A 24,910-nucleotide genomic window follows, 5' to 3' on the forward strand; every position below is an offset into this window, starting at 1 on the left:
CATAAAAAATCATATTTAATTGTATGTCTTGAAGCTTCTTTACATATTTTATTTATGTAAGTAGTCCTCTTTAGACATCTCAAATATAATCACTGAATAAAAGTAACCAAAAAAAGTAAACCAAATCACTGGCTCATGAGCTATTTCGATAACCTAGCTTTAAGGTTTAAGCAACATACAGTCTTTCTTCTGAATTTGTAGTAATTCACATGATTCAAGGCATGTTAAATATTAGGCTCAGCAACAGGGCTAATCTTCATACGATTTCTTACAGGAATTTTATCAAACACAGTGCTCCACTGTGTTTGAATTCATTAGGGCCTTGGTGAAATATAACCTACCCCTGGAATTACATGACTATAAAACAATGTGATGAGCAGAGTTTTGGCTGTAATAATCCAGTGGTTGAGGCTTTAAAAGTTAGGTTGTGAGTTGAAATCCAAGCACCAGCAAGCTACTTGACCCTTAACCTTCAAATGCACACTTTTAGTTTTGGTGAGTCTGTGTCAATGATAGCCTCAGAGTCCTGCTTCCTCCAGACTCCAGATTCCTGCTGACAGGAATGGTACCCAATATGATTTCCTTTTGTAGCCCATCCACCTCAGGGTTCAATGATTTGTGCATGTTTGAGATGCTTTTCTGCTCACCACAGTTGTAAACAGTGATCATTTGGGTTACTATATCCTTCCAGGCAGCCTAAACCAATCTGGCCATTGTCCTCTGACTTCTCTTATCAACAAAGCACTTCCACTTACAGAACTGTTTTCACACCTTTCTGCGCAAACTCTAGAAACTATTTTGTTTGAAAATGCCAGGAGATCAGAGAACTAGCACCAACAACTCTATCAAGGTAAAAGTAACAAAGATCACATATTTTCCCTTTCCTGATGTTTGATGTGAAAATTAACTAATCATCTGCATGATTGTATGAATTGTGCTCCTACCACTTGTTTAAATGTCTAAATAACTCTATAAATGTGCAGGCGTACAGGTGTTCCTATAAAAGTGGGCATTTAATTGTAGGGCATATACTTATGATATGTAAGATATGTGATATGATACACATGAAGATACACATATTGCAAGATATGTGAATGTTTTAACTGTTGCTTTTTCAGACAGCCAGATATAGGAAATTCTACGAGCTTCTATTATTTGCATGATCAGTTTTGTGAGTTGAATACAACCTCCTAGTTGTATTTAGCTGTCTATATGATTTCCTCCCAACTTATTAAGCTATAGTGCAATCAAAATAAACTTACCTTGTTACTCTTAAGCATTATTCTGCAGGTCAGGCCATCCAAGTGTAAAGCAGGAGTGTTCATGTGGGCTTGAAGTGGTGAAAAATAGGCTTATTGAGGCTTGAAGCTAACAGTAAATTCCAAGGACAGAATTTAATCCTACTCAGCAGCTCAGTAGTGGTCATTCACTGAAAAACACTTTGGATTTCTTTCTTCTTGAATCACTTAGTTTAATACCTGAAATGGCCACACGGTGGCTCAGTAAAAATTCAAATAAGGGCTTGGTGGCTTGTGCGTGTTTACACAAGCAGGTACAGATGGCCTGAGAATGTAAATCACACTTTACTACAACTTACCTTAATGTGTAATAACTTACGACCACTGCCCAATCTCCAGATTTGAACCCTATTGAAAACCTCTGGAATGTCATCAAGAGGAAGATGGATGGTCACAAACCATCAAGCAAAGCTGAGCTGTTTGCTTTTTTGCGAAAAGAGTGGTATAAAGTTCCCCAACAGCAATGTGAAAAACTGGTGGAGAGCATGGAGCCAAAACGCATGCAAATCAGGGTTATTCCACCAAATACTGATTTCTTAATGTTATATAGCCAAAGCATTAACACAATTCATTTACAAATTATTTGCATTTTGTTTTTATTTGAGTTATTAAAGCTCAGCAAATACTGCATGATCTTGGGTTATTTTGATGTGTTATCATTTCCGTTAAATATACACTCTAAATAACAATAGTTATAGTTTGAATTTAGGCGAAATATTGTCAGCAGTTCACAAAATATATACAATGTCAACAAATCATTTAACTACTGAATGAATTAATACTTTATGAATAACGAGCTAAGTAATAATCATGACACAAAACAGGTGCTTTAAATCAAGCAGTCTGGTTTTATTATAGCATAAATGTCATTATCAGTTATCATCATCATCATCATCATCATAATCTCCTTAACTGATACCTATCAGATCAACAATCTTTGCTACAATAGAACAATTTGAATCTTTGTAAGATATTTGATGTGTTAAAGTAGCTATTCACTTACTAGTTGACTTTATTTACTTTAAAGGGATACTGTATAGCCTATCCATCCATTCCAGATGAATCATACTGCACAATCACTAACAATGTTCGACACATTCTCCCAGAGTGGAAAGTACTGTTTCTTCTGGGCTACACACAGTTTTGGAAGCAAATGAAGCTGTTATATTTACTGCTTCAAAGTTTTCCTCTCCCCTTCCTCCAGAATTCACCCGTCCCACCCCCCCACCCCCTACCACCACCACAAGCCTTGACATGGAATTAAAATTAAAACAGCATCACACATTTATTTTAAACATCTACACACAAACACACTCAGCTGCCTTACTCTTGTATATCAACTCCACAACCACACATAACAATCAGCTGTTGTCTGCACTGGAATGTTAATTAATCGAACAAGTTTAGTTAAATCTACACTTGTAAAATGTGGCTGTAGTTTAAAGCCTTTACATATGTGGAGCAAAACCTCTTATTTAAATGCTTGTGGCATATCTTCTGTCTGTGATTCCTCATTAAAACATCAGTGGTAGTCAACATTCATTATGCAGCACAGAACATTCTGACAAGATTGCCTGAACATTTTTTTTCCCTCTTTGATTTTTCCCCAAATATGGAATCCTGTGAGTGCTACTAGGAGGTCTACTTAGACTGCATGTTTTTAAATGATAGCATGTCCATTCACATAACTGAGTGAATGACTGAGTGGATGTGTTTGAACCTCTAACTATCCATGGAGCTGAAGCTTAAAAGCATCATATTTTTTTCTTTTTCTCTTTTTTTTTTCAGAGTGAGAAAATGTGAACCTGCCAAATATGGTTGCTTATCCTATGACAAACAATAGAGCTTGAGTAGTGACATATTGCAACTGTAGTATGAGTCCCAGATCCACAAGCACTAAATATAGAAAGGCATCAAATATACATACAAACATAAAAACACTCAAACAAATATAACATGTAGGACTGAGTAACAGGAAATATGGTGTTATGAGTATCTGTGCAAAAATAAAAAAAATGTTGGGTAGATGTGTGCCCTATATGCAAAATGGGTACAGACTGTGGCCACTGATACATACAATTATTAGCAATCAGTGAGTATTTCTTGGCACACTAACCATTTTCATTAATGATTAGCTGATTCATGCTAATGTGACACAATATGAGAGACAAGTATAGAGGCTATAATGGAAGGCAATGTATTGTATGGTTGCACCATAACGTCCCATAAAACAAGGTGTCTATGTGAGGCAAAGTATTTGAGCAAAGCCCTTCATGAGGCAAAACTGGTGATACACTACAGAACAAATAATCTTACTAATATAGCAAATGTACCCAAAACATAATGTGCTTCACTATACCAAAGTGATGTGATGAAGCTTCCAGCATTGAGAACACTCTCCACGTTTTTATGCTTGTCATATCAACTAGGTACAGAGCCATTTCATGTCCAGAATATAGCATTCTCATTTTAAATGAGAAGTCTTGGTTCAAGCTATACAACAGAGGTGGAACACTTCTTCCTTCATGAGCTAAAGCTCCACAGCATGTTCAACAGATCTCCCAAAATCATCTTGCTTCGGCCAAGCCTCCACAAACAGCATGCAACACGGGAGTTTTTGAGGATGTTTTGAGGAAGACCAGACTAAGCTGGATAGATGGAGGTCAGAAAACAGGGTTGTAATGCTTCTGTTGCTGAAAAATGGGATATACTGTAAATTGCAAGTCTGTTGTTAGCACATTGGCTGAGGTAACTTTAAGTTACATGCACAGATGGGGTGTCTTCCAGAAGACTGTGGTCCGTTTGGGTTCCAAGGCTGCATTTACGGTGATTTTGTTGTACCTGAAGATTATAAGTCTATCATTGCAGTTACTTGATAGTGGAAAACCAGAAACAGAAATGCTTGTATTATGAGCTATGATTTCTGTGATGTATTTTCTTTGGAAAATGTACACAGGTATTTTCTTTTTTTATTTGTTTCTTTCATAGTCTTCTTCCTTCTCTAATATTCTTCTTTTTGAAACATGACAAATGGAGAAAGAACTAATTAAGTATCTTTCGCTTATTTAACCTGACTTCTCTCAATCTTGCATAGATATTATGAGTCATATTTTCCAACCTCCACAGCATTTCTACATGACAACCAAGGCTATCAGATCCTACTGTCCCTTATACCTCCCTAGAAAAACAGTGCTACCTCTATCTTAATAAAGCCATCCTCCAATTTTCTCCTTTTTCTGGAAGTCGAACTTCTTGTTTAAGAGATGTCCTCACCTGAATGACAACTCTCCTCTCCGTGCACTATTAGCACAGGGAAGAAAAATGCATCCTGATATGCAGGAGGCCGATCCCTTTCACTCTCTCTTCCTTCATCTCTGTTGCTATCTTCAGGTTGCTCTGCTTCCTCTTCTTGTCTTTCTCTCTCCTCCTCCCTAGACACCTCATTTCCCTGTTCTTCTTCCTCCTCCCCTTCTCCCTCTAACACCCCTCTACTCTCCTCATCCTGTCTTGAGCTCAAACCAAGAAACCCTCCACCTCCTGCTCCTGTACCTCCCCCCTCCTCCCCTCTTCCTCCTAGACCTCCACCCACACTGCGGGAATGGAACAGAGATGTGGGACGTGTGGCCTGGAGACGACCCAATGAAAAGCCACTTCTGCTTAGCACAAGCCTGCCTGGACCTCCAGAAGCACCTCCTGCTCCGCTAGCCCTCATCCCAGCCACAGTGCCAGTAAGCAAAGCTGCTGTTGGGCCTCTCAGCCTGGAAGGAAGTGACATGCTGCTAGTGGACCGGCGACAGCGAGGGCAGCTCTGGAGCAGGTAGGCTGAGGCAAAGGCCACAGGCAACGTAGGACCTCCCGTATTGGAGTTTGCCCCAGGGGGAGGCGGGTTAGTACCTTGGTTACCATCTGTGCCAGGATCCATCAGCAGTGCCTCAGAATAACTGGGAACCATCTGCTGATTGCAGCGAATGTGCCACTCAAGTTCTGTCATGTCAACGGTGTTAACCCTGGAAATGGCACGGTAGCTCGATCCAATGCCACCTCCTCCAGGTCCATTTACATTCTCATTGATTCCTCCATTGTCACTTCCGTCCCCTCTGCTGCTGTCATCTTCATCGCCAAACAGCTTTTCTACATGGTAATGCACATACGCAGTGCGATATTCTGCCACAACACGAAGTGGCCATGACAGCAGCAAAGCTGAGGCAAGCCAGAACACCCTCCGGCGTGCATACCAGGGTTGTCGAGCGGGGTCAGGGAAGGCCAGCATATGTTCACGGAAGTCTACATTCTTCAGGTGCATTCCCTCCCGTGCCTCCATGTAGTCATCTAAGCCTTCATTTTCCCCAAAGAACCGTGCACGTTGTGTGAGGTAGGCAGCCTCTGCTCGGGCACTGGAGAAACTGAAACATTTTGTAAAGCGCAGGCGCACTGCTGGATGCTCCATGAGGCCCCTTAGCTCCTTTGAGACATCTTTTACACCCAACCTAGCATAATCAAACTCTGAACTTGCTGCATGTGTGTTGACCCGTTCATGATACACCTGTGTGGTGGTATATGCGTCTCCATTGCGGTAACGTGTTACCTGTCTGGTTCTTCGCACATAATGGTAGCTGATGGCCTTCCACCAGATGCATGGTGTAGCCTGCTGAAGTCTCTGCACACGCTCATAGACCTCCGCAACCTCTGCTTGAGCCAGCATTGCAGTTTTGGAGTAGCAGTGCCAGCACTCCACCAAGTAGACAACATATAGCATTGCCAGAAAGGCCAGAGGAATGTAGACATAGCCACTTGAGCAAGGGCTGTCCAGAGCCAACTCATCAGGGCTGAAGGTATTAGCAGCAGCTGAAGTTGTAGACTGGTCTTCATTTTCCAATACTGTAGCTGCAAGCTCTACAGGTACTGTGAGGACAGGAACCTTACATAATCCACACCAGGTCAGTGTGCCAAAACAACCATACATAAGCAGTGTGAGGAGAAGACACTTCCAATGTGATTCCCGACATAGAGAGCTAGCCAGGGACTGCTTCACTGGACGCTGCTGTAGAAGAGAAGAAAGGGGATGGAAAGACAAGAGAAAAGCAGAAAAAGGAATTTAACGTGTTTTTATGAAAAAGGCATGGCAGTAAAAATTTCTTGTTATGGAAGAGGCATGTCAGCACTGTTAATGTACACTGAAACATAGGGGAGGAGATAGTGATGGGGTGAGATGAAGCCACTGATTTCCAGAGTGCCCATTACTTTCTCAATAGACGTTTTGATTATTCAATTATTAATAAGTCCCTTTATATACTTTAAACAGCACAGGGTCTTGGTGACACATAATCTCAACTATTAAATTTATTAGCGTGATTTGAGTTCATAAAGGTAATAGGCAGTTTACTTTGAGTTTACTGTGAATAATCTGAGGCTGTTGATAAAGACACTTCTCTCGTACCTAATATGTGATATTTTTTTAGTTAAGTTAAGTTAATTAAGTTTTGCTGCATTTCTAATAGAGACTTTTAGGAATGATTTGGGTTGATGAAGCTGCTTCTTCATCAGCATAAAAAGGTGCTTTTAATCAGAATCAACGGTTCTCTTATTTATCTCTTAAATTAGCCTATTGATGAGACCAGTCACACAATTACTATTCCAGCAAGACACAGCACTTTCTGCTGCCACCTAGCATAACGGCCAATAATAGCGTCACTCTTATCCCACAGGGAGGAAGAAACAGGGTTCATGTGCTCTGTCATACCTTCTGACTTATACAGTCACATCCACTCCCAGAGGATTTCTAGCAGTACACCATGAGGGAAAAATGAAAAATTTGGCAATCAATTATTTACAGCTTGTGCGTCTAAAATTTCAGATGCTTGCCATGCCTCTATTTAAAGACTGAATGTAGCCAATTGATTTATAAATAGCAAATGAATGAACAGTACTGCATATTTCTCAGCAAAATAAAAAATTTAAACAGTCTTGCTTAGCCCCAGCTGTAATCAATATAAAAATGCACAAGATTTCACATAAACAAATAGCAAAATAATGTTGTTGTCTTTTACCTTCATTAAAACCTACCAGCTAAGCTGGCTATACAGAAATACAAGCTTTACTGGCAGTCATCCAGCTATATAATCATTCAAATAATATTATTTTAGCTCTAAGATTCTTGGCAATTTCATGATCTCACCTGAAAGGCAATATGAGGATAGCTAAAATGTTTCAGCAGGGGATATGATTACATTTGGAAAACAGCATTGTGGAGTGTAAAGGCATGCATGATTGGTATTGAGCAGAGGGAAGCCATTAGAAACCATAAACCAGGAACTTAAAGTCAGTATAATCATCATTAATCTAAATGCTTTGTATTACTATGATGTTAGACAGTAACATTAGCTGCATTTTGTCCAGTATCTTTAGAGACAAACTGGCTTCTTGTCTTGTTTATCTCTTTTACAATGTGGTATTTGTTAAGTAACATTTCTACTGATGAAAGATCAACAAAAGCAGAAAAATGAAATATGAGTAATCATACTGAACACACTTAAAAAAAAACAATCACAGATTACAACAATAGTGAGAGAGCATAACTGAGACCCACCCACCAGCCAGCTTTCCCCATCATAGGACAGTTACCAACCGAGGAGTGTGAAAGCTAATACACACTTCCTCCCAGAGATGTAAGCCATTTGCATCTGTTCAGACTACTGCTCATGCTGCCTCATTGGGCAGCATAACACATTTAGAGGAAAGCACTGATGAAAGAAATTATGAATTAAAAGTCTACTGAATTGTCAAAACCAGGACAGTTTGAATAAATGCTCATTTTAAATCCAAAGTGTGGAAATCAGCATCACAAACACTAAGCATATTTAATTGGGCTATCAATCCTTATTTGATTGTATACTTGGATAACACATATTTATAATAATTAGATGTTTTCATTTTCTGCAATCTCTCATTAGTGTGAGACAGTGTGTTTGGGACAAACCCAGACTAGCACAGTGTATTGACAGGGTAGAAATGATATAAATCCTTCTCCCTGGATGAGGCTACTATATTTTTATGAAATACAGACAATACTTTGGTGTAAAGTCAGAATTGAGTGATAATAAAAATTAAGAAAATATTTTTCATATTTCCTGGCATTGCTTTCTACAGCATCTGAATAATGGGCTTCAGGTTTTCATGTGGGCTTCGAGTGAGATTCATAGCCCCATATAGCTCCTGTCCAAAGACACTGTCATGTTTCCTTTTACTCAGCCAGACATGCTGTAAAGTTACTATGTTACAGTAATGCAAACTGCATTACATGCTACTGTGGAGTGCAACCTTCTCAGTTTCTACCACTGTGAAATCTCAAGACACTGCATCCTGCAATTGTAATAAGACACAGGAGGTTAGCTCAGCAATTAAGAATTCTCTCTCTGTGTATGTGGTTTAGGTGGTGGTGGGGTGGGCAGGATCTGTTTTTATCCACTCTCCAGTGTTCAGTGGTCTAATAGAAGCCATTATCAAGTGATTAGTCTCTAACTAAAGTCTTAATCTAGCTCTAAGTATTAGACAAATTAATAAAGACATGATAATGCAGTATTTATCACAACAACAGAGGTAAATAAACACCAACTGTATTGAATGTACTTACTTGCAGTGTACATATGAACAATGCAGATGTTATTTCAACACTGAAGATTTACCAATGTCTGTCACACTAATGAAAGACTTCAGATTGGAGTACACTAGCGCTTTATATCTGAGGAGCCAATGGCTGCCAATATTTACATACCATTGTCACACCTACAGATTAATTGCATATTAATTGTTGGTCTAAGCCTCTTTTGGGGATTGCTGAAAAAAAAAAATGGATTGCTGAGTGCCCTGACATTCTCAATTTTACTTGTCAATGATAAGTTTAATTATATATATTATAGATTAATAAATAATAAGAATATTAGTATTATTAAAAATCAGAAAATAATATTTTATTACACATACATATGTATATTTATGGCTTCAAGATTAACACTGATATACACTCACTGTCCACTTTATTAGGAATGCATGTGTTCACATTTGCAATGCAGTGCAAAAAACGTGGATATAGGCTTAAAAGCTTCGGTCAAACAACAAAAATTAAGAAAAAGTGTAATGTCTGTGACTTTAACCAGTTTAATGGTTAGAATGGTATGGAAGGGAGGATCTGTAGACTAAAACACCTTGCTGCTGAGTGAGATCAGAGGAGAATGACCAGACAGGGTCAGCTGACTCAAATCATTCTTTACAACAAAAACTGAGCAGAAAAGCATCTCAACATGCACATCACAAATTTTGGGTTCTCGTCAGCCTATCTATATCAAGGGCACTGACTCAATGTGTTGACTGGAAAAAGATTTCTGTTCTTGTTTGACAGGAGTGGAACCTGAAGTGGGCTTCTGCTGTTAAAGGCCGTCCACCTCAAGCTTCAATGTTCTGTGCATGCTGAGATTGACAAAGATTGATTGTATGAGTTTCTATATCTTTCCTCGCAGCCTAAACCAATCTGGTCATTTTCCTCTGACCTCATTTATCAACAAGGCATTTCCACCCACAGAACAGTCGCTCAGTCAATGTTTTATTCTTCACACCATTCTGTGTAAGCTGTAGAGACACGAGGAGATAAGAAGTTTCTGGAAAACTCAAACTAGCTCATCTGTACCAACATCCATGCCACAGTTAAAGTCACAAAGATCACACTTCTTCTCAATTGTACTGTTTAATCTGAACATTAACTGAAGCTCTTAAATTGTATCTTTATCAATTTTGTTGCACTGATGCCACATGATTGGATAAATAGATAACTGTTCCTAAAATAGATGATGAGTGTACCTTGACAAATAGAGATCAGTTTCATGACTCATGTGGCAGTGATTCATAAACATGAAGCAGTCAGTGGGTCATTTAGTAAGTTATTACATTTATTATTGACTTTTTTTGTTTTAATTTTAGCTTGTTTGACTGATCACTTGAAGTGAATGAGTTTAATCCAACCTGAATAAATATACACAGATCAGGCATAACATTATGACCACTGATGGGTAACGTGAATAACACTGATTATCACCTGTACCCATATATTAGGTAGCAAGTGAACATTTTGTGTTAGAAGCAGGAAAAATGGACAAGTGTAAGGATTTGAGAGAGTTTGACGAGGGCCAAATTGTGATGGCTAGAAGACTGGATCAGAGCATCTCCAAAACTGCAGCTCTTGTGGGGTGTTCCCGTTCTGCAGTGGTCAGTATCTATCAAAAGCGGTCCAAGGAAGGAACAGTGGCGAACTGGCGATAGGGTCATGGGCGGCCAAGGCTCATTGATGCACGTGGGGAGTGAAGGCTGACCCGTGTGATCCGATCCAACAGACGAGCTACTGTTGCTCAAATTGCTGAAGAAGTTAATGCTGGTTCTGATAGAAAGGTGTCAGAATACACAGTGCATGATGGGTCAGGGCTGTTTTGGCAGAAAAAGGGAGACCAACACAATATTAGGCAGATGGTCATAATGTTATGCCTGATGGGCGTAGGTAGGCAGTAGGAATTTAATATGCAGTTAAAAAAATCCCCAAACTACAAATAGTTTATCCCCTGCTCTAAGGCATCTTGCATCTAAAAAAAAACCAAAACAAAACACACACACAATAAATTACTAAGAATACTAAATTAATAAATAAAGAGCAACATAGCAAAGTAACAAATAAATCTTGTAATTTTTCGTGTAATTTATAGTGGAATATGGATTACATTTTTTTGTCTAGGTTTGTCTATAACTGTTCTGCTCTTTTAAGAACAAATTAGCCTACAGGCCTGAATGAAAGAGTAATCTGTTCCCGGACAGTGAATACTGAAATGCTCACACTTACGTCAGGACTTTTATGGTCTTTATGATCACTTAAGCTAGTAGGCCTATTAGATTTCAACTACCATTTAGTGAAAGTGAAGAAGGATTCGTTTGGTATGTTTATAAAGCCTAGAGAGCACGGCGCTTTTTCATGCTGAGAGATAGCAGCGGGAGTCTGTCTTCAGGCAAAAAAAAAAACACAGAGACGCTATTTGGCCAGTGCCATCCGTCTCGTACCTGTGAGACAGATTTCTTATCCGTAGTTGACACAAAATAAAGATCTGTTACGGGAAAACGAGCAGAATGAAGGCAGCACGAGAAAATGATGAATAAACACGGCAGCGCATTTCCTCCTAACTGCAATGCAGGAGTGCGGTGAGGATGCTGAAGGGGACACGCATCATGAAGCAGTCCGTCCCGGTGTTGGTCATTTTAGCTCCCCATTTATTTTACCTATGTGACCGATCATTTCTCAGTGATAATGGAGAGCAGTTGACTCTGTGTCACAATAAAACCGCTTTGCTTGTAATTCCTACCCAGCGCAATGGGGATTCATCGTATCTCCCTTCCCAAAACAAGCCAGTCTCACCTCTTCCCTGGCAGTCCCAGCCAGAATGGGCTCCTCTCCGTCCGCCGCGTCCTGCATTATTCCCGCTCAGCTTTCCGGCTGCAGCGGACCCTCACTCAGGAGCAGCCCGCTTTTGGAGCGCTCCGCTCCGGCCAGACTCACCCCATCCGCCGCCTCAGCATCCGCTCCAACACCTGCGCCGCTGCGAGACAAACCGCACTAACTACCACCACCACCACACTAATTCTCAATAGATAGCTCTTCACACGATCCGTAAATGCAATTTCTCGAATCGGCCCATTTTATCCAGTCTGTAGCCTGCATCTCTATTTTTTTTAACGGCGCGTTATTACGAGGATGACAATGTGGAGGTGAAGCTGTTTACGTCTGCTAAAGGGAGGCGAGGGGGAAGGCTGAATTAATTAATTAATTAAATATATTAATGCAATAATCTTCGATATTCAAAGGGGAGAAAAACGCATTCTGCTTATTGCATTTCTAAAATACGATCCTTATAAAATTGTCTACAAGAGGGATAACGTGCGGTATTATTATTTTTTTTCTTTTGCGCTTCCTTTTTTTTGTATCATGCTGTTCTCCTTGAGCACGTCATCAGAGGTCTCCCTCCGCTCTCCTCCTGGCCTATAGAGGAACAATAGATACACATGGGCTACGTCCAAACCCACATACTACCCTATAAGAAGGGTATCACCGGTAAGGTATACTGACATACTAATTAATAGAAGAGTAGGCGGTTTGGGACGTAGCCACAGAGACTTTCCTATAAATTAAATCCTTCTGTACGTGCTGACGTCATCTACCTGTCTAGCGTTTACTCACTGCCACCATGGTTTCACTACAATGCACATGCTCGGATAATGCCAGAAACTGTTTATATTCCCCAGCACGTTGTGCTTCAGTTGAGTGAGAACACCTCCACTCACACACAGCTAGTTTCTATATAATGCCACGATTAAATAGATGAGAGCAAATATACTGAATATCTAAAACACTGTGGAGCAAGTATAGAAAACGAGTGCAAGCAATCACTGTTCTCCTTCTTACTTTAACCAAACCATTTCCATCTACAGTAACACAATTCTTTTATATATATATATATATATATATATATATATATATATATATATATATATATATATATATAAAGAATTGTATACAAATATATAATGTAATATATAATATAAATATATAATGTAATACAAATCTTTATTTGATTCAAGTATTTTGCAAATCCTCTAAAAAAAAATTGGTTAGGGAATAAAGAGCAGCATCACAAGCACACTACATTGCACTGCAGTTTGATGAAGAATGGTCAGCAATACTGTGTAGTTACGATAGCGGTCCATCTGTACAGTAAAGCTGGTATACAGTCCGACTAAGCGCTGGCCCAATGTTTCTGGAAAAAAAAAGAACGAAGGTTACATTAGTTTACAACTGTGAAGCCTGCATACTTCTTACAGTAAGACACAAAAGTAAAACCCATTGCAGAACAGACGTATAATATAGGTTTAAGTTGAAAATAGACTTTCTGTAAGTATCCTTCAATGTAATACTGTTTAACAGGAAATCAACTTCTTAAGGTTTCTGGAATCTATGTAATACAGTGAGATATAGATTTGGTGGCAGACAGGGTCTTCCCACGAGTGTAGGTCTATGCACATACACTATATTGCCAAAAGTATTCGCTCACCCATCCAAATAATCAGAATCAGGTGTTCCAATCACTTCCATGGCCACAGGTGTATAAAATCAAGCACCTAGGCATGCAGACTGTTTTTACAAACATTTGTGAAAGAATGGGTCGCTCTCAGGAGCTCAGTGAATTCCAGCGTGGAACTGTGATAGGATGCCACCTGTGCAACAAATCCAGTCGTGAAATTTCCTCGCTCCTAAATATTCCACAGTCAACTGTCAGCTGTATTATAAGAACGTGGAAGTGTTTGGGAACGACAGCAACTCAGCCACGAAGTGGTAGGCCACGTAAACTGACGGAGCGGGGTCAGCAGATGCTGAGGCGCATAGTGCGAAGAGGTCGCCAACTTTCTGCAGAGTCAATCGCTACAGACCTCCAAACTTCATGTGGCCTTCAGATTAGCTCAAGAACAGTGCGCAGAGAGCTTCATGGAATGGGTTTCCATGGCCGGCAGCTGCATCCAAGCCATATATCACCAAGTGCAATGCAAAGCGTCGGATGCAGTGGTGTAAAGCACGCCGCCACTGGACTCTAGAGCAGTGGAGACGCGTTCTCTGGAGTGACGAATCGCACTTCTCCATCTGGCAATCTGATGGACGAGTCTGGGTTTGGCGGTTGCCAGGAGAACGGTACTTGTCTGACTGCATTGTGCCAAGTGTAAAGTTTGGTGGAGGGGGATTATGGTGTGGGGTTGTTTTTCAGGAGCTGGGCTTGGCCCCTTAGTTCCAGTGAAAGGAACTCTGAATGCTTCAGCATACCAAGACATTTTGGACAATTCCATGCTCCCAACTTTGTGGGAACAGTTTGGAGCTGGCCCCTTCCTCTTCCAACATGACTGTGCACCAGTGACCAAAGCAAGGTCCATAAAGACATGGATGACAGAGTCTGGTGTGGATGAACTTGACTGGCCTGCACAGAGTCCTGACCTCAACCCGATAGAACACCTTTGGGATGAATTAGAGCGGAGACTGAGAGCCAGGCCTTCTCGTCCAACATCAGTGTGTGACCTCACAAATGCGCTTCTGGAAGAATGGTCAAAAATTCCCATAAACACACTCCTAAACCTTGTGGACAGCCTTCCCAGAAGAGTTGAAGCTGTTATAGCTGCAAAGGGTGGACCGACGTCATATTGAACCCTATGGATTAGGAATGGGATGTCACTTAAGTTCATATGCGAGTCAAGGCAGGTGAGCGAATACTTTTGGCAATATAGTGTATTTACTTGTTAGCAGGCAGCTATCACCAGCCTCAGCTCCTGGGTTTACTCCTATTGTGTGTAAGATGATATAAAGTCAGGTCCATGAATTAACAAATTTATTGTTAAGGGCCCCATAAGGGCTATATCCAGGCACCATAGGTTCTGCATGGGCTAAAAAATGTATATACCCATATAGGTATGAAAAAATTTGACCTTCTGTAGATCTATATGGGCAAAATGATTTTGCACTTAAAATACATCTTTATTCCTTTATGCTTTCTGAAATGCTTACATTTGGCTAAAAAGTCAAATTAAACAAAAAAATACCATAAGGTTCTGATAAATGTAACCTACTTTTTAAATGAAAATGCATTCTTTTCTATTTAAATATATTTACCACCATATAATAAACAAATAATGAACATGACCACAAAGTGCAAACTTTCAGATATGTATCTAATTGATATAGGTATATTTAAACATATGTAAATAAGACATATTTGAATTTTATTTAATTAGGGCCAAAAATAATGGCCCCTTAACTCAAGATTCCTACTCGTGATCTCAGTCATCTTTTAGACTCCAAGTTCCTCCAAGTTCAGGGAATGATGTAAAATCAACAGGATTAGGGTTAGGTGGATCATTGATATTTGTGGCTAGTGGTTATATTTCAGCTCTACTAACCTCCAAATACCATTCGTAAAGCTGGCAATGGGCACTTTCCATCAGCTTTTAATATGGCCACAAATATGACACTTAAATATCCATATTGATTTGGAATGTGAAAAGCAGTGAGTGGCCAGAGGCTTTACAGACAACATGTTTAGTGAAATGAAGAAAGAGAAAGAAATGCAGAAAACAAACCTTTTAAGTTTGCCATATTTGATGGATGAGAGGAGCTTTTCTCTCTCTGCCTCAGTGGAACACTGGTTGTATGCATTCAATAAACTGAAAAAGGGAAACAGTGTTATTATATCATACTGGCAATATGAAATTAGGCAGTGAGAAAGTGAACAGTGAATCATTTTATTTGTTTATACTGCTCATACCTGCTTACTGTACTGTAGTGCTCTAATATAGCAGCCGCTTTGTCACCAGAAATTCCACTGATCTGCATCAGCTGTCGGGCAAAAACTTCTCTAACTGTCTGACACTGTAAGAGCATACAAGGTAGATTCAGCACAGACTGGTCCAGTGTGGTCCAGGCAGAAGTTATAAGAGATGTCTATAAAATAGGAGTCCTCTAAACGTCATTTTAGCAGGATCACACTGTACCTTGTTTTTCAACGCTCCATAGTTGAAGTCTGAAAAGGAGATAAGCGAGCAGCGAGGGTTTTCTCCTTCCCTGCCTCCATTCTCCATGTCACACTCTCCATCTCCTTCCAGTTCTCTGGAGCGATAGTACAATGTTCGATTCTGGAAGAGAAATAATACAGTCAAGAAAAATTACACATGGCAATAAAGCAATATGGCACTCAACCTCAGACTGACCTGATAAAGTTTCTGCAGATATCTGGTCATGACTGTGAGATAGGCAGCTGACTCCTTAACATCCTGAACTTTCTTCACAAAGAAGTTATCTACCACCTGGAAACATACCAAAATGATGTGAGGTATTCAAAATATACAGGAATCACAAGCATGACCTGCCAAAAGGTCCATTCAACCTTATTTATAATAATTATATTCACATACACTTCCTAAGCAGCAACTGTGTTCCCTCTCTATAATTAGCCACTTACATATTCCTATTCCTGTTTGCGCCACTCCAAATCCACCCACTCTATAATCACTCATTGTATACTCAACCTCACTAAAATCTATAATAAACTCACTGGACAGTTGAAGACTGTCTAATTTCTGAGACTGTGCCCATAACAGCCTCAGATTCCTGTTCTTGGCTTCAAAGTGGTCATCTGCAGTTTTGGCCCATCCACCTCAAGGTTTGATGATTTGTGCATACTGATATGCTTTTCTGCATACCACAGTGGTAAAGAGTGGCTATTTCAGTTAATATATCCTTCCTGGCAAACCATCCGGGCCATTTTCCTCTGGCCTTGCTTATCAACAAAGCGTTTCCACCCACGTAGCTGTCGCTCACACAATCTTTTTTGTATTTTGCACCATTTTGTGTAAACACTAGACACATTGTATGTAAAAATCCCAGGAGATCAGCAGTTTGTGAAATACTCAGACCAGTCCATCTGATACCAACATCCATGCCACATTTGAAGTCACAGAAATTATACTTTCTTTATTCTGATCTTTGATGTGAACATGAACTAAAGCTCTTACCCTCATTTTTTGCATTGAACTGCTGCCATGTGATTGGCCGATCTGCTAAGTGCATGAATGTGCCAGTGTCCAAATAAAGTAGACAGTAAGTATATATAATAGTATTATTGTTAATTAATTTTGTTGTGTTTAGCATGTCATATAAAAAGACTATTCTATAAGAACTATGTTCATTAAAATAACCACTCCAAACGTAATATATTGAGGGATTTTTGATAATATCTCCACCACACTCCATGTTATATTTGAAATCCATTTTTATGCCTTACTGTGATTTCATACTGAGTCTTGACTTGTGTGTGTGTGTGTGTGTGTGTATACCTGTGTATTAACTATAGCTTGTTGCAAAGTGCTCTCTGGCAGACTGAGATGTGCTGCTGCTGAACCACACTGCTCCACCAGGTAGATGGGTTTATGCAGACCACACCTCTTCAGACGGAACTGAATGAGAGAGAAATAAAACCAAATTAATTTAAAAATCTGACTGATTTAGTAAACTAGGCTATTTGAAGTGTTTAAGGGTCATACCTTCTGTTCTCTGAAGCGTCCATCCATTATACTTCCACACAGGTCATCTATCCGCTTCCTCTCAATGATGTAATCAAGGACCAGCTCCTTTGCCACAGGTGGACGCAACTGACCTTAATTTATACAACAAGCCATGAATAAACTTCGGTATTAAAGCTATATGCTGATGCCATACACACAATTGTAACAATAATGAGAAATTAAATAAACCATAAAAATATTACACAATAAGTAAGAATGTAAGTTTCCTACATAATAATCAATTCAGATTTAAAACAAATGCCTTTGTGGTAAACCACAAAAGGTTTATGGTTCATTTTATTATAAATGTAAAATATATTTATTTTATTACTATATTTTGCATTAACTATTGTATATTGTTTTATTACAAAGCTTTATCACAATAAGATATATAAAATAGATTTTATTGTTATAGGATTAGCACAGTGAGTACCATTTAGAAAACAATGGGACTAAAGTGGTGCATGTACTGACTGCCACAAAAATAATAGCGCCACCTGCTGAAACAATGAATGTACTTCAGTTATGAGAAAAGTATTTGAAGAACCTGGACAGTGGGGTTTTTTTTGTTTGTTTTACAGCTTTGGAGTAAAACTGCTTTACCAGGTGATGACTCCACTTCCTTCTGAAGCACTTGACAAGCTGACCTGACTGCAGTTCTCCCATGTTCTGTACTTCAATCGTCAGTAAGTATTAAAGAATATCTGAGAAAACAGCTACGGTATTCATCACTACAACTCAAAAGCTCTATTGTAGTTAAGGAAACACAAGGAATCATCCCTCAGCTTTCTATATCTTTATATATCTATCTTTATTTATCTAGTAGCTAATAATTTTAATCTTAAAACAACAACCTACACCATAAGGACACAGGAATAAATAAGGAGTTTATATGTATATATGTGTTTAGAATCAAGTGAGTGTCAGAGTGAGACACAAAGATAGCTGGAGTGGCAGATTACCAGGCACAGGTGCCACTTTCTCACGAGCAACCCACAGGAAGTCTCCCACATTTAGTTTCCTGATGTCAAAGGTCACACCGTTTCTCTGCAGTTCCTTGACCAGTTCTTGTTTGCGTGCCGTGTTCCCTCTGCCAGGTAAAAAGCACCTCATAAGTAATATTAAATATATTCACAACAGTGATAGAGAACTGAATGTCATGCACTTACCCAGTGGTCTCAATAAAGTCAACACACAGCACAATGTCATAGTCTCCAGGGAGAAGATAAGCAGCTTTTCCTTTCTCTGAGCTGTGATACTTTTCTGAGAGACCAGAGTCAGGTGCAGCACTCCCTACATGTGTTCCCGACACAGCTCTGCTAGACACATCTCTTGGGATGCTGAAATATAAAAATAAGAATTTCTAAAGCTAATTTCAACACTTGATACTCATGCAAGTATTTTACACTGATATTTCAGTATCTTTTATAATATTTGGCCACACTCAAAACACGTTAACTCACAGCATCTTAATTCACTTATTTATTCAAGTGATTAATTTCATTCTCACCAGCTATCTTCAGTTTCATGTTCTTCTTTGTCTTCATCCAGAGTCAGGTCTACAGTAACCGGTCCATCCCCTGAGTCCTCAGCCTGACTCTTCTTCTCTTCCTCTTGTCCATCATCTCCTCCTCTTTCTCCAGACTCTAGTCTTTCTGCTAGAGCCATACCAAGCTCTGTCAATGAGTACCTAACAAATGGAGGTGAGACAACCCGTAGGAATGAGAAGACAGGAGCAGCTACTAAGTACAATAAGACAAAGTAACAATCAGTGATGAGCTGATTCTGCTCAATCATAAAGATCATGCATGGATGTCTTTATAGTTTGTACTTCATTCATGCACCAGGAGGAAGAAAAAAAGCCAAGAAGCCCACATATGTTCCTGATAAATGCTGGTAAAAACAGTATTTTATTTTGGGACAGTTCTATTATCATTCTGTGATTTTTATATTAAAAGACATAGCTCTGCATGTCTAAGACAGAAACTGATACTTGACGTTAGAATAAAATATACACATTCCACAGCAGTGAGGAGTGAGGGATTACCTGGCAGGGTTGTGTGTCTTCAAAAGCAAGTTTTTCTGAATGAGGGTGCTTACTGAAGACCAGGCTGTGTATTTACTACCTAGATCAGGCTACAAACATCATATATGGTGAAAACTGGTTGCACTCATCATGAAGCAGTTCTATGAAATTACATTACAAAATTTATATATATATATATTTTTAAAGTTGTACTTACTACAGTGAAGGATTTATCACAAAGGGACTGTGCCTCGGTCTGTAGTTCATTTTTAAACATGAAGCCTTTACTGTTAGGTATCTGAAAAACAAAGAAAATAAACATTTAAGTCACATATATATTTACTTTTACTCATGAATTCAGTTATTACTTATTGCCTATGGCATCACAATATCCACAACAGTGTGTTATACCTTTGAATGTCTGTACAATGTAAGCAGAACAGCATAGCCTCCTGATCTCTTCTGAGGCACATACTCCCTCTTCTTCTTTCCTCCTTTCTCCTGTCCTACATCGGCCTCAGCCTTACTCTGCAAAATCAAAAAAGTGTTTATGAGACACACGTGATAAAAATAAACAAGAACTGAGATATGGTGTGGATTTATGTGAAAGTCACCATATTTCTTCCACCCTTTACAGCAGGAAGGTTAGAGCAGTGTGATGATGATTTGGTGGAAGGCAGGTTGTTGCTGCAGGGTTCAGCACTACGTGGAAGGCTGTGAACAGGAGCATTGGCACCTATGACGAAAGAAAATAGATAGGAGAGAATGATCACACCTTGCTTGGTCATGCAGGATTCTACTGTAGACCATCGGAAATCAGAAAAAAAAATTTTTTTTGTTCAACGAGGTACATCTTGTTCAGTTTCTCATAATCTCAAGATTTGATTACTGTCTTGCTCCAGGCTGGCCATTAAGTCAATTGATGTTACAACTGATCCAGAATGCAGCAGCCCAATTTATATTTAACCTGCCCACATTCAATCAATCCACTGTTTTCCATGTACAAATTCTACACTGATTCTTCAAAGTGCCTCGCAATGTTCAAGGTAAAGCACAGTTTGTTTCGATCCACTGCCACACAAATAACAAACAAAAAATTCTTCTACGCTATGCGTCTAAAGCTTTCCTGTCCTGTCTAAACAACCCCTTGTCTCCAAGCCATCCCAACAGGATTATACAGTGAGGGAAAAAATTATTTGATCCCCTGCTGATTTTGTACTTTTCCCCACTGACAAAGAAATGATCAGTCTGTAATTTTAATGGTAGGTGTATCTGAACAGTGAGAGACAGAATAACAACAAAAAAATCCAGAAAAACGCATTTCAGAAAAGTTATACATTGATTTGCATTTTAATGAGTGAAATAAGTATTTGATCCTCTATCAATCAGAAAGATTTCTGGCTCCCAGGTGTCTTTTATACCGGTAAGGACCTGGCATTACAAGACCAAAGAGCTGTCCATGGATGTCAGGGACAAGATTGTAGACCTACACAAGGCTGGAATGGGCTACAAGACCATCGCCAAGCAGCTTGGTGAGAAGGTGACAACAGTTGGTGCGATTATTCCCAAATGGAAGAAACACAAAAGGACTGTCAATCTTCCTCGGTCTGGGGCCCCATGCAAGATCTCACCTCATGGAGTTTCAATGATCATGAGAACGGCGAGGAATCAGCCCAGAATTACTCTGGAGGATTTTTTCAATGATCTCAAGGCAGCTGGGACCATAGTCACGAAGAAAACAATTGGTAACACACTACGCCGTGAAAGACTGAAATCCAGTAGCGCCCGCAAGGTCCCCCTGCTAAAGAGAGCACATGTACAGGCTCATCTGAAGTTTGCCAGTGAACATCTGAATGATTCAAAGGAGAACTGGGTGAAAGTGTTGTGGTCAAATGAGACCAAAATCCAGCTCGTTGGCATCAACTCAACTCGCCGTGTTTGGAGGAGGAGGAATGCTGCCTATGACTCCAAGTACACCATCCCCAGGTGACAGGACAACTGCACCGCATGAAAGGGATGATGGACGGGGCCATGTACCGTTAAATCTTGGATGAGAACCTCCTTCTCTCAGCCAGGGCATTGAAAATGGGTCGTGGATGGATATTCCAGCCTGAAAATGACCCAAAACACACAGCCAAGGCAACAAAGGAGTGGTTCAAAAAGAAGCCCATTAAGGTCCTGTAGTGGCCTAGACAGTCTCCAGACCTTAATCCCATAGAAAATCTGTGGAGGGAGCTGAAGGGTCAGCCACAAAACCTTAATGACTTGGAGAAGATCTGCAAAGAGGAGTGGGCTCAAATTCCTTGAGATGTGAGATGTGTGCAAACCTGGTGTCCAACTACAAGAAATGTCTGACGTCTGTGATTGCCAACAAGGGTTTGCCACCAAGTACTAAGTCATGTTTTGCAAAGGGGTCAAATACTTATTTCACTCAATAAAATGCAAATCAATGTATAACTTTTTTGAAATGTGTTTTTCTGGATTTTTTTTGTTGTTATTCTGTCTCTCACTGTTCAGATAAACCTACCATTAAAATTACAGACTGATCAATTCTTTGTCAGTGGGCAAACGTACAAAATCAGCAGGGGATCAAATAATTTTTTCCCTCACTGTAGGTGCTCCTCTTTAAACATTATCAAGTTTACCACTTATGGGGGTGTGGTGGGGTTGTTGTGTGTACTTATGTTTTGTATTGATCCTTTCTTGCATTACTCCTTCGTATTTATTGTTCTCACATTTACCCCTTAGGGTTTAAACTAAGCTTTTGAATAAAATCCAGGAAAATATCGCACTTTCAGATTAGAAATCTCCAAGAACTCTGCACTGTTGCATCTTTTATAAGTTGTACTGGATAATAATAAAATGCAAGTCTTCAATATGCACTTAACAAATGCCAATCATGCACAGAGTATGTATTAAGTGCTTCCTTATGTGTTTATTTATGTATGAGAAAGGACTCGTATTTCTGATTGGCTTGCTGGTATCTTTAGACCTGGGTCCACCTGCACAACCGTAATGACATACACCAGTCAGGCATAACATTATGACCACCTGCCTAATATTGTGTTGGTCCCCCTTTTGCTCCCTAAACAGCCCTGACCCATCTAGGCATGGACTCCACTAGATCCCTGAAGGTGTGCTGTGGTATCTGGCACCAAGATGTTAGCAGCAGGGAGGCCCCACCTCGCAACTTACAGCACTTAAAAGACTTAGAGGACACTTTTAATAGATACTGACCACTGCAAAGGACAAAATGTTCACTTGCTGCCTAATATATCCCACCCACTAACAGGTGCCATGATGAGGAGATAATCAGTCTTATTCACATCACCTGTCTGTGCTCATAATGTTATGCCTGATCGGTGTATACTGTATATTTTTCAAGTACTTGTATAAGTCTCTTCTTTGGATATGAAAGTCTGTGAGATGTTTTGAAGGTAAAATGTTTGAGACGCATTAGAGAACTACCATGTGTCCGTTGGGGATGCAGAAGTTACCCTGTCCACCAATCAAATCAGATCACATTTGTGAAACAGCTGTTCATTTCATCCTTACCGTTTTCTCTGTAATGTTTCTCAAGCCTCTCGTCCAGGATCTTACAGATCCCGTCCCCAAAGTTCTGCAGGATTTTGGCCTCTTTGCCGTTTTTCAGTGGCAGGGGATACTTTTTTAAAGAGTTTATGGCCTTCAAGAGAACACAATAGGACGCACTGTATTACCAACAGCAACGATGACTTTATTAATGAAATGTTAACAGCAGTGTACCTTCTGATAGACGTACTGGGTCTTGAGGCCTTTCTCTTTGGCGTGATCGCGCATCTCAGTGAGCCACTGGAGGAATAGCGGGTTAGGGCAGGAGGGCACGGGCCGCTTCCGGCCCAGACGCACTGCTTCCGATGGCATGTGGACACACAGTGAGACCAGCCACCTGATCCACTAAAACTAAGCAACAACAACAAAATCCCCTGGCTGGTACAAATGAACATCAACCAACACTGAGCTTGCCGTGGAACGTCTCAGTAATATCATACGCAAGCTAATTAAGATCAGACTTTCTACCAAAACATTAGCCAGAGGTAGCTAACAAGTTAAGAGTACCAGAACATTAATTCACAACTTTTTTTTGTAAAGGAAAAAAGTACGTGTTTATAATGTCGAATATCTTCAGCATATGATACTCATCGTGTCTTTTTATTACGATATATAAGTGTAATATATAAACAGCTACCCAGTACAGTGGTTGTGTGCCATGATCTCCGCGCTAGTGTTTTTGAAAACAAAGGACGTAGAAGGGTTGCCAGATCTGTACGACCAATTCCTCCAAAAAGTCGACCGTTTAACTCTGTCCCTCCCTAACCCATTTAAAATCTAACATCACGACTATCATGGCACAATATATTAGAATGTTAAATGCAACGCAACATACGTTTTAAAGAAAACTGTTTTAAAAAGTACTTTTTCCTTTAAAAAAGTACTGTAGTTTTAATTGTTCTCTTAGAGCATACATTATGAAATTTATACAATAACACAATGAAGTTAAACTGAGAATTTGATTCAAGACGTGGGATTGATGTATATTTGGTCATGGAACTAATCTAAAGTAGTTAGGTTTTGCCATCTATGGGAAAAATGTGTAGTATAATCTCGCGTTAAAATCACGGACATGGCATTGGAATGTTTGGCGTAGTGACGTTTTTGTTTCGCGACGCGGTCATGTGTGCGCTACATAATAGACGTAGAATTACAATAAACAGAATGAAAGAACCTTGACTGTACAAGTTTTTATGTTAAAGAAAAGTTAAAAGAAAAAACAGTAATCTTTCAACAATTAAAAAAATCTACCTTATTGTGAATATTGGTATCAGTTTGTAATGTATTAGTATTGACACTACTAATATTTTAATATTAATAACATTATTCATATTAATTCGTTTTAATTAGTAAATAATTAATATTAAACCTTCTTATCTTATATTGTGGTATTAGTGTGCTTAGTTATTTTTATATTTTTTTTTTACCTGTGATCGTTTTTGATCATGTATTTCTTTATGTTTACTTTAGTTATTAAAAAAATATTTGCCCCACCCAGAATAACATTATCGGTATAAATGCTAAGGTGTGGAGCGCAGGTCCAGCATGCTTATCATAAAGGAAGCTTTAATTTTTTTTTAGTTCTTTAGTTTTTTTGGAAAACACTACTAATCTACAACAGATTACACATCTTACATTCTGTGTTAGAATAAACCAAAAAGTAACAATTTAAGTAGGATAATAGTTAAGCAACATAACGGACACAACCATAGTGCTTCTGAACCGTTAAGACTTAGAAACCCTGTAATGAGGCTGCTAGTGAATTCCTGCAACAAGACCAAACACGGACCAGGAATCCGCTGTATGCTCACACAGC

General features: G+C 39.4%; 2 protein-coding genes across 3 annotated transcripts; both read right to left on the bottom strand.

The window, feature by feature from the left end:
- Nucleotides 1–2,532: 2,532 nt before the first annotated feature.
- Nucleotides 2,533–11,884, bottom strand: LOC131356470 (transmembrane protein 151A). The gene is made up of 2 exons (XM_058395524.1): nucleotides 11,743–11,884; nucleotides 2,533–6,339 (listed from the first exon to the last, which is right to left on the bottom strand). Exons 1-2 carry the CDS (start codon nucleotides 11,797–11,799, stop codon nucleotides 4,555–4,557), a joined length of 1,842 nt encoding a protein of 613 aa, XP_058251507.1. The 5' UTR covers nucleotides 11,800–11,884; the 3' UTR covers nucleotides 2,533–4,554.
- On the bottom strand, nucleotides 11,784–23,785 carry mus81 (MUS81 structure-specific endonuclease subunit). Of its 2 annotated transcripts, XM_058395523.1 has the most exons (17): nucleotides 23,269–23,785; nucleotides 23,059–23,188; nucleotides 20,118–20,239; nucleotides 19,915–20,031; nucleotides 19,721–19,801; nucleotides 19,525–19,613; nucleotides 18,988–19,167; nucleotides 18,647–18,817; nucleotides 18,440–18,567; nucleotides 17,457–17,569; nucleotides 17,250–17,369; nucleotides 16,125–16,220; nucleotides 15,909–16,049; nucleotides 15,683–15,786; nucleotides 15,498–15,581; nucleotides 13,028–13,138; nucleotides 11,784–11,923 (listed from the first exon to the last, which is right to left on the bottom strand). In XM_058395523.1, exons 1-16 carry the CDS (start codon nucleotides 23,404–23,406, stop codon nucleotides 13,072–13,074), a joined length of 1,881 nt encoding a protein of 626 aa, XP_058251506.1. In that variant the 5' UTR covers nucleotides 23,407–23,785; the 3' UTR covers nucleotides 11,784–11,923; nucleotides 13,028–13,071. The 2 variants fall into 2 exon arrangements, with proteins under 2 accessions (XP_058251506.1, XP_058251505.1); XM_058395522.1 differs by lacking the exon at nucleotides 11,784–11,923 and having other exon boundaries at nucleotides 12,932–13,138.
- Nucleotides 23,786–24,910: the final 1,125 nt, after the last annotated feature.

Source organism: Hemibagrus wyckioides, linkage group LG07 (assembly GCF_019097595.1).
Source record: "Hemibagrus wyckioides isolate EC202008001 linkage group LG07, SWU_Hwy_1.0, whole genome shotgun sequence".
NCBI classification, from domain to species: domain Eukaryota; kingdom Metazoa; phylum Chordata; class Actinopteri; order Siluriformes; family Bagridae; genus Hemibagrus; species Hemibagrus wyckioides.

Bases quoted from the DNA above. Each gene is read 5' to 3' on its own strand.
- LOC131356470 (XM_058395524.1), bottom strand. From the start codon at position 11,799: ATGCAGGACGCGGCGGACGGAGAGGAGCCCATTCTGGCTGGGACTGCC. The intron at 6,340-11,742 runs GTGAGACTGGCT...TCTCTTCTACAG, and splicing joins CTGGGACTGCCAGGGAAGAG to CAGCGTCCAGTGAAGCAGTC.
- mus81 (XM_058395523.1), bottom strand. From the start codon at position 23,406: ATGCCATCGGAAGCAGTGCGTCTGGGCCGGAAGCGGCCCGTGCCCTCC. The intron at 17,370-17,456 runs GTATGACCCTTA...TCTCTCATTCAG, and splicing joins GACGCTTCAGAGAACAGAAG to TTCCGTCTGAAGAGGTGTGG. The intron at 15,582-15,682 runs GTATGAGCAGTA...TCCCTTTTTCAG, and splicing joins CACTACAGTACAGTAAGCAG to TTTATTGAATGCATACAACC.